General features: G+C 31.1%; 1 protein-coding gene across 1 annotated transcript in view; it reads right to left on the bottom strand.

The window, feature by feature from the left end:
- The window catches only part of LOC108685354 (serine/arginine repetitive matrix protein 2), a 10,184-nt gene extending 1,966 nt beyond the window's left edge, over window positions 1–8,218 (bottom strand). The window contains exons 1-6 of the mRNA XM_018190105.1: window positions 7,603–8,218; window positions 5,930–6,135; window positions 5,106–5,528; window positions 4,726–4,874; window positions 4,027–4,234; window positions 3,765–3,926 (exon numbers count right to left, since the gene is read on the bottom strand). Coding sequence (XP_018045594.1) covers window positions 3,765–3,926; window positions 4,027–4,234; window positions 4,726–4,874; window positions 5,106–5,528; window positions 5,930–6,135; window positions 7,603–7,774 — 1,320 coding nt within the window. The 5' untranslated portion in view covers window positions 7,775–8,218. The remainder of the gene's footprint in view (window positions 1–3,764; window positions 3,927–4,026; window positions 4,235–4,725; window positions 4,875–5,105; window positions 5,529–5,929; window positions 6,136–7,602) is intronic.
- Window positions 8,219–10,737: the final 2,519 nt, after the last annotated feature.

Genomic DNA, 10,737 nt, shown 5'->3' on the forward strand with positions numbered 1-10,737 from the left:
TCAACAAACTACTATTCAATAGTATTAGTTATGAGTTATAAAGTCATTAGAGTTTTTCTTTTAAGTTTTCGGTTTAGATGTCCTCTAGCCATAAGACGATTTGCCAATATATTAGAATGATTACTCAGCCTATTTCTATAGGATTTAATATACGAGAATATTTCCTCTTTAACAAAGGATATATTTAAGTCCTAGTATATTATTTCGTTGGAGATGAACCATGAGGCATCAGTTATAATACGCAGTATTTTTGATTAAAATCTCTGTATGATTTCGAATGAGAAATGGTACCCCTCGTATGTCTAGATAGGTTTTAGGATAGCTTTCTACAGCAAAAGCTCATTATCCAGATTTAATTTAGAGTTGCGGTTTAATCCAATACATTTTTTGCAGTTTGATATCGAGCTGCTTTCTTTTAGTAAATATATGTTTCTTCCAAATCAATCGTCTGTTCAAGAATAAACCAAGATATCTAACTAAATGATCTGATTGATTGCACTTTATTTAGTTTGAGGATAAGTTTCGTATCTCGTTGAAAAGGGTAACAAATTTGACTTCATTAGTTTTAATTCTCCAGTTAGTCATCCATGATACTTTATTAAAACTATTTTGCAGTATCTGAGAGGCCATTTTGGAGTCTGAGAATGTGATGCTAGAACTGCTGTATCATCAGCAAAAGTTCCAGTAATGATAAATCCAGTAGGTAGATCATAAGTATACAAAATGTAAGAGAGGTCCCAAGACACTACCTTGGGGCACTGCCGCACATATCGGATTCCAGTTGAAGCTTCCCTGTGACTGATTAGGAAATGTCAGTCTTCAAGGTAAGATTTTAAGGTTTTAAAGAAGCAAGAAGGAAGGTTCATTTTAACTTTATATAATAGTCTCTCGTGCCAGACTCTATCAAAAGCCTGGGAAATGTTCAAGAAGACCGCAAAATAATACTGGTTATTTTCAAATGATTGATGTATTTTATTACAATCTATTCGATCTAGTTCCATGTTTAAATCTGAAACCAAATTGGTGATCCGGTATCACTTGCTTCTCATTTATAATAGGTACCATTCTGGACACAAGTAATGATTCAAAGACTTTGGACTTTTCGTAATTGATAACAGGCTAACAGATCTATAAGACTTAGGATCATCAAGATTTTTACCAAGTTTAGGAATCATTTTAATTAAAGCAGTTTTCCATTGTGGAGGAATAAAGTTTAGTCTCAATATGACATTAAAAAGTTGTGTAAGATATACAATTTCTTTATCAGGAAGTTCCTTCAAAATGATCAGTTATAAGGTCATAACTAGAAGTTTTCTTGTTTTTTAGCTATACTCAAGACTTTCGATTTATTAATTTTATCAAATTATTTTTTCTCAGAATAAGGAGCATTTATAGTGCCCAATATTCTTTTCTCATGTTCTGGAGTTCCCATAAGGAGATGTAAAAGCATTTTAGATGATTAGCAAAGGTGACAGCTTTCTCGATATCAGATCGAATTCAGTCACCGTTTCCATTTCGGAGTGGCGGAAATACTAATGTTGGCTGTTTTAGCTTTCTACCATTGTATACTATTGTTTTTTTCTTTAGTACAAGTAAAGTGCTAAATAACTTTAGCATTTAAGTCTCCTTAATAGTCCTGTTAAGATGGGCTTTTAAGAAAGGATATCTGTTTTGTTGCCAAAGTTTACGTAATTTTCTTCTATGCTTGACTTTATTAGTTTTAGAGAATATTAATTTGCTATCTTTATGTTTATTTACCTGAGTTGATTCCCAGATCACATACAGTACCAATGTATTGAAATGTTCGACCAGATATATTTTTTCGGTTTTTAGTCTTATTTTTGTATCCAGGGAAACGTTAAGATCATGGAATTATTCAATTAGTCCTGTTGTTATGTAGGGTATATTTCTGAGATTTCAACAATACCTTACCAGCTAAATACATTACAACTGGGGTGATCAGAGGAAAGTTCAAGACATGTTTTGTATTCGATATAATTATCAGAAAAGTCTTTTGTGAAAAAATCAATAAGATCAGGTATTTTATTTCTGTTAGCCAGTATGAGGAATGTCCTGAAAATATATTTTTATTTAGATTAAAAGCCTCGATAGTCTTAAGTAATACTCGTCCTCTAGAAAGAGTTAATCAAGAATCCCATTGGACATGTTTAGCATTAAAATCGTCACCAACAATAAACCGTGTTCCGAAAATTGAAAAATTTTGTGAAATCCTCATTTTTTATGCTGTTTTGGGGGGCAGTATACTGCCGTCACAGTGATAGGACTTAGCCATTCCTCCATTATAATATTTGTTGTTTGGATCTGTCCTGATAGTGATTCATAACATGGTGCTTAATTTTAGTTTTTAAGATTATCGCTGTACCTCCATGCGCTGTTCCATCAGGATGAGTAGTATGGTATATTATAGTTAGGGATCTTAACATGGTTCCTTTCTGTGTAATGTATTTCAGACACGAGCGTGATGTCAATGTCATGAGTATTGAGAAAAAGTTTTTCTTTAGTTCCTCAATATGGTGTGACAACCCATTGGCATTCCAAAAGACAAGCTTAATATTAATGAATTTTGATTTTAGACATGAGGTCCGCTCATGTTGGTGATAGTTATCATTTTTATCATAGATTGGAGTAAATTCTTAAGTTATTTACGTCATCGAGGTGTATAAGGTCATTTCTTTCTAAATTGAAAAGTTTGTTAGAATTATTATTAGGATTAAAATTAGGATTAAAATTAAAATCATTGAGATTTTTTGTTACATTAGCATAAAATGCCAGTTGGGATTTTAGACAGGAATTCCCTAAGAGATGGAAACTTATTTTTTTGTAATTCCTTTATAGATAACACAGCCTTTATAATTAGCTGGATGGTTTCCATTACATAAAACATACTTGACGTGCTCCAGTCTTTCCTTGAGCAGTTCATTGTAGATTTCCAGCACACTTAATACATCCAAATCTTCAATAATAAAAATCTTTTGTACTCGTACCTTTGATAATTTGCGTACTGAAGAATCTGTCTTAATTATTTTAATGTAATTTAAAAGAAATTATTTATATAGAGGAAAAAGATTAACTGTAATTAAAAAAGTATAACTATAACAAGTATTCAAATTGCGCACTATCCATAATGAAAGGCGTGCGCGCACCTTTCATTATACTAAACACGCACGCACACACTATTTGCTTTTAAAATTCTATAAACAGAATATTTGGATATTCCAATTGTGCGACCTGTTGCACGAGTACTTCTTGTAAGATCTTCTAAAATTTGCAATACTTCTTCACTTTCTATTGTACGAGCAATGAAATCTCTTTCGGCACCAATATTTCTTCTTATTGATTTAAATGAACCATTTGCTTTCACTCTATTTATCAAAAGTTTGCTTCTGGATGTCTATGATTAAGATAATACCTGTCTAGCTTCATGTGAACTTCTGTCACATTCGTCACAAATGAGTAGCATGTCACAATATTCTTCATTTGTGTACTCTATATTGTAAAATTATAATAATAATTTTGTCTGTTATGATTTTAATACATTCACCACTTGTCATATCGTCATGCGTGAGCGTGCGAAATGTCAACTTTATGATTAGCGAAATTTAATTGCGATTAATTTAAAAACTATTATAGCCTCGACATTTTTACATTAAGATTTTCATCATAAAATTATCTCAAAAATACGTCCTTAAAATATAATTCGGTAGTTGTGAGATACCCTGCATAATGGACCTGAAGTTAAATACCTTTTTCTTTTTTTCTTTCTTCATTGTTTTCTTAACTTGCTTTTCCTTATTTTTCTTATCGTTTTCTGAATCAATTTTCTTTTCATTTGTTTGATTGTTTTTCTTTTCACCCTTCTTTTCCATATTCTGATCCAGCTTAATTTCTTTTTTCTCCACTTTCGTCTATAATTAATAAAATATATTATCAATATTCACGAATTCATTTTGTTTCATTCAATCTTAAAAAGATTTTATGTATATTGCATATTTTTTTATTATTTACCTTTATCCTATCAAATAGTTCATCTAATAAACGTATGCTTTCCAACTGCCGTTGAGCTTTTATCAACTTTTGTTCTTCTCTTGCAATCTTCATAGAGACTTTGTCCTCTTCTTGCTTACGAAACTTCGTAAGGGCCTTTCGTTTTCGTTTTTCTTCCCGATTTCGTTGTCGATTTGCTTTCGCCATCGAATCTGCTTCCTCCTTTTTTCTAAAATCAAAACAAAGATATTTTTATATTGCAAATAATATATTATATAGCAAATAATATATTTTACATAATGAATAATTTTACATAATGAATATTTTATATAATGAATAATAAATAATATTCAAGCTCGTATGTGTAAAACAAATGTAAAAGATTACAAAGAAACGAGCAATAAAGCTAAAAATATTAATTTAATATAAAGCCTACTTTAGACGATCCATAATTTGCAATTAAATTCGGAATATAATTCTATTTATAATTTTATGTGTCGTATAAGAGAATATTTACGTGTTGTAGAGAATATTTAAAGAAGAAAATACATATAGAACATATATATAAAACTTAAAAATCAATGGAATGAGTTCCATGTTGTACCTAAACTGCAGAATCCGAGTGTTTGCATCTGCCTATCTGCCATTAATCTTTGTAATCTTCCACATTGTTTTACGAAATATATATCTTAAAGTTTTTTTTTTCATTAGAATACTTACTTTTGTTCCTCTTGCCGTTTTTTTTCTGCTTCCTCTCTCTTCCGCATTTTCTCCGCCGCTAAATTATCCTGTGCTATTAAACGTTTTCTCTCGAAGTCACGATGCGATATCGAATTGTCACTCAAATGTTTGGTCTTGTCAAAATCAACCTATATGGAATTATTTCAGTCAAAAGATATTCGATTAGATAATCTTTCCTCTTTTATTCTACTTATTTTTCAAAATAATTTACCGTATATATCATTGTAATCATTGTAATTAAAATATGTTATGTTAAATCCACTTTATAATTAATAATAATAAAATTTCGGAAAATAGATTATAATTAATTACATTAATATTGATATCGCATATATATTATATTTTCTATTAAAAATTACTTTTAGTGTTGCGGTTAACGAATTCTGACCGTCCTTCTTCAGCAACTTCATGCCGCGCAGAGCATCCATCGCCCTGACAAAATCCATGTATTCGACATATTGTACGTACACGTCGAAAAATATGCCATCTTCGAAGCTGAATTTATGAATGTTATTACCGAGTCGCATCCTGGATCTATAGGGATCCGCGGCGGGCACATCAATTTTCCTCAATGCGCCCCATTTTTTGAAGATCTTTGTAATGAGTGACTCACTCGGTACATTTGTATTATCTTCGGTAAACCATTTAACTGGTAAACCAGTAATATGAATAGTGTCCGGTCTTTCGCCAGCCTTTAATTCGTTCATATGTTTTGCATCCCTAAAGTAGGAGTTCCAGCTATGTCTAGTTGGGAAGTCATCTTTCGCCTCGGCCGCGCGGACCTAAAGTCCGTGTGTTGAAGTCAAATGTTAACTCACAATTTCGTTTTTATGCAATAAGTTAGTTATCATTATATAAATAAATCAAATAAGAAGGATAAAAAAAAATCTTCAAATTTGAAATGTATTTAAAATTTATATGTGAATATTATTGGGCGTCAAAATCTAGTTTCAACTATATTTGGTTGTTTTTTTTACTTATTTCCTATTTTATGTATTCAATATTTGTCTTAAAGATTATCTTCGTTGATATTAAAAAAAATATAAAAAAAATCTTCTTTTGTTTGTTCTTTAGACTTAATATGTATATTGTTTGTTATTAATTAACTCTAATGAAACTCAAGCTACAAATTTCACTGTGCTTAATTGAAAATGTATAGCGCGATGAAACTTGACTGTTTTACCTTGAGAACATTGGAGAAGCCAGACAGATTCAACTGTTGCAAGTCCAACCTGGCCAGCACTCTCGGCAACCTGCACCGGTCCCGCAGGTCGCCCTCCAGCCGGATGAATTCCAACGTGCTCTTGGCTACTTTTAGGGATGCGAATTCGTCCGGCAGTATAAGCGCGCGTATCTTCTCCATTACCTCCCATGTCGATATAGTTTTGCCTGTTTATAGCGCAGTTAAGAGTCTGTAAGAAGCTATCTTTACTAAAAGCTGTTAGAAGTGCTCGTGGCATCGCACGGATCACTTGGGATCATGGTTTTTCTTCCAACAGTTGCTACGTTATTCTCCTGTCATTCTCCACTAGAGATCATCGATGGCATAAACACATGATTGTGATAGATTCTTTATGATTTGGTTGCGACAACTTTATTTCTCAAAAAAAATATAAATTCGTTAAAATATATTACTAATAAACGATATTATCAAGAATTAAATGATTATCATCACTTAAGTATGCTAACAAAAATAATGAAGTGCTGGAATAATAAGGATACAAAAATATATTCGGAATTAATATCAGATACAAATTAAAATTAAAGAGATATATATAAATGATGTCGGTATTTAATTAAAAATATATATGTTAATTAAAAATATATATTAAAGTATATTAAAATTAAAATATACAAAATAATAAAAGTTGAAACTTAAAAAATTAAAATTCATAAAGTGCATATTATTTTCATAATAAAAACATATTGCAATTTCAACATTAATATCAAAATAATATGATAATTCTAATTTCTTATGATATTAATAAAAGGAAAAAAAAATTCGCCTCATTTTCTAGAAATTCATTATTATAATACAGTCTTTTATTTAATTCACTTTTGAAATTATAAAGAAAAATATTAATATTGTCAACAGCCCTAAATTTATTAATACAAATTATTCTGTTAAAAATTCTAATAATAAGTAATAAAAAGAGATTTTATAACAGGCAAAAGCATATAAAGTATATACACATATAATAAATAGAACATCCTAATTTTAACCCTAAAATATACTTTAAAGCTCAAGTGTTATTAAAATAAAAAGGAGTCATAAATCCAATTGACAAAAATATATTATAGTTAAATAGAAAAATGTTCTATTTCTTTTTTTATAAATACATGTTAGCATTGTAGATAAAAAATATTACAATTCATAATTATTGAGATTGTTATTCCAAAATTAATTATAATAAATTACTAATTTTACTATTTTATAAAAATTTTAAAATGCATGATCAGAAAAGGAAAATTAGAGCTAAAGCATAGTTGATAAAATGTAAATATCAGTTTAAATACTTGTTCGAATTCTGTCGGCTTGACTCCTATTGCCTAATTTATATTTTTTCTTCTCTGCTTATTATTTCATGTTTAGAAAGAATTTTGTGCAATTTTAATGCTACACTATACAGTTCCAAATCAATGACAACATGATATTCAATATTATGGTATAGAAAAAAGCTAAAATTTGAATAAGAATTAAAGTTCATAAACTCTGTACGTTATTCTTATGATAAAAATATATTGCAATACTAATTTGAAAAAGAAGAAAGAAGGGAACAAAAGGCAGAAAGGAGAGAATCGAGGTCCATCCTCCAGAGAGGAGGCCACTGATACTGATGACGATGTTGTTTTTACCTGGAGTCTTCAGTTGGGGTAGACTGACCGACACGTTAACTTTGGCAAGCGGTTTCAGATAAAGTGCGTGCGATGGATACAACGGTACAATGTCGCTCAGATCCCTACAGCTTCGAAATCGGTTAGCAACCTCACTACTGGGAGTTTCACCTACCTGCTTATTGTCGCTCATCGCCGGTTAAAAAAAGCTAACTGCTAAGATTTACAATTTAATTTTGAGTCGAATGATTTCTCACTCTCTATCTATCTTACGCTTGGACGTCTCTTACGATAAGCTGGCGGGATGAGAACAACTCAGTAGAGAGGTTACGAAGATCTTCGCGGGAAGATGCTGGGCTCTGTTGCTACTCTACTGCGGCACTTAGTATGAATTACTATACGCGACCACGCCACTTGAAAAATCGCGGATGCGCGAGCGAATGGACGAAACGATAGTCTTCGTGGACGATCTTCAATGTGTATGCATCAGCATCAGTGCGCATCCTTCGCGATTCCAATTATTTTCTCATTCATGTAGCTGGCACTGATGAGAAGCATTTTAAGACATATCGTACACTACACGCGACGACTAATCGAAAATGCCGTTTAGGAGTTTTGTTTTAAGATCGTTCCAACACTTCCGACAATCCCGACCGTTTCTCTTAACAACAGTGTCGCCAACATTGCTAAATATATACCGAATTGAAGTGAAAAGTTAGGTTGGATTTTCACTTGACACTCAGCGTCAAAACGACGCCAGGTCATGTGATCAAATTAATGCTGAAAATGAGCGTCGTAACGTCAGGTGAAAATCCAGCCTTAAAGTCCGATCCATTGTGAAAATATACAAAGATGTGTCTTATGCAACATTTCCCAACAGTCAATAGAAAATTGCATCCAGCATATTGTGGTGGTTAATTTGAATCAAACATTTTCGAAGGATTGGTCACTAGGATCATTAAGATCACGCGGTTATTAGTGTCACCGATGAGTTAAAGCCGCAGCACAGACTTTTGCATGACACATAAGGCATAGTGCATAAGCAAATAAACTAATCAGAATCTTTTCTTTTCTCCCATTTCATGAAAAAGAAGAATTTCGATTGGTTGATTCCCTTATGCATTATGCAAGAATCTGTGCTGCGACCAATACTATCAAGTCCGGGTCCACAATAGATGTTTTAAGCCTTTAGCCGTAAAAAATTGATCGAATGCGAGGAAAATAATTGATTGTGATTCGTCCATTCCTTATGGCTTAAGGCTTAAAAATCTAGATCTCTATGTAGATCCAGGCTAAAGACCCTCGGCCCTGTTGTGGAATTCTCTAAACATTTTATCGAATTGTCGCTATTGTTAACTAGCGACAATCAATAAGAACCGTGTTTTCTTCCAGAATTGTCCTGCTATTGTCTGTCACTAGTCATTTAATGATAGCAACAATCATCGAAAGCTAATTATACTTTACAGTTACTTTACTAACAGTAACCATAAGGGCCATTCCATACAAACTTGCATAGCCGCATAAACATATGCATAAAGAAAATCATCCAAACGTATTTTACGTTTGCCTTTATGACAGAAATATGATTGGATAATTTTCTGTATGCATATGGTTATGCGTCTATGCAAGTTGTGTGGAATGGCCTTAAACGTAACGTAGGTTTTTCAACCAATCGTGTTGCTCGATTCGATCTGTCTGTAACCATAACTGTAACAATCGAGCAACGCGATTGGTAGAAAACCTTACTGTTACTGTTATAGAAAGTGTGTGTGACTAGCTTAAGACTAGACTTAGAGAATTTCGCTACTGGGAAAATTTTCACGACTATTAATAGGGTGCAGAGAAAATTGAAAAACGACATTACGGATAATTAATAAAAATTTATTAATTATTAATATAAATAATTCGATGATATATGATTAAATTCGTAATTTTTTTATTATATAAATGCTGTATAAATAAGTATACTTTTAATGATATAATATCTTATATATTACCAAAAATTGCAATTTTTCCTTTGCAGTTATCATCTCTATTAATAATCAAATTCGAATGATATTATTAAAATCACAGTTTTAATAATAGTAATAAATTTAATAATAATAAAAATTGAATATTATTAAGTTTTAAACACATGTGTGCACGTCTACAAAACTAATAAATTATCAACTTAATACCGTATTACTAGTTTATTACTCTTAGGGCCGGTTATTCCACCTTTTGGTTTTTACCTGTTGGATAAGCAAGATTATTACCTAATCACATGCACGGATTACTAGATTTATCTCAGGTAAAATTTAGCAAGAGGTGGAACAACCAGTCCTTAATCACTTAAATGTTAACTGGCACGCGAATTTCCATAAGTGCTGAGCCGTCTTCAATAATATTGAAAAATTATCTTTAAATTACTTAAGATTAATCAGATTATTTAAGATTACCTAATGTTACCTCAAATTAATCCAAATTATCAAATACTACTTAAATGACATCGGGCAATAAACTGGCTTTCATAATAATTCGTTACACGCATTGATGAACCGCTTTCTAAAAATTTTTGCATGTTCTGTAAATTATCGAATGAAAAAGTGTTGCAAAATTCTCCCGTAATCGATTTATCCGTATCATCCTCTCCTTTCAAGTTTACAGAATCTCTTACTCGCCAATTCGATTCTCTAAAGTACCCGTTTTTTACTAAATCACTTAATTTGTAACTGCCTCTGCAGCAAAATTTAATTGAACAGTTGTAATTGTCTGTATAAATTGAGATATGGGATTTAAGGGAATTATATTTGTAGTGAATATGCTTTTGTAACTCAAGTAAAATATACCATGACTTTTGGAAATTATACTTTTATTCTTTACAATATAAAACCCGATTCTGTTTTAAATCACATATATATTAATTAAAATAAATTTAAATTTGTTGAAATATGTTTATTATATATGTAACCAACTATGTTGTATTGTAATTGATTGTAAAATAACATAAAGTAATTTACTATAAAATGACAAGACATTAAATGTGTGCGTGCATGCATGTACACGATTTTAATTTTTCAACATTTTCAATTAAAAATTAATTTATTTAACTTTTATAATTTTTTATAAAATATCCCAAAAAAAATATCTGTTTAAAAATTATATATATTAAAATTA

This window comes from Atta colombica, unplaced genomic scaffold, assembly GCF_001594045.1.
Source record: "Atta colombica isolate Treedump-2 unplaced genomic scaffold, Acol1.0 scaffold150, whole genome shotgun sequence".
NCBI lineage: Eukaryota > Metazoa > Arthropoda > Insecta > Hymenoptera > Formicidae > Atta > Atta colombica.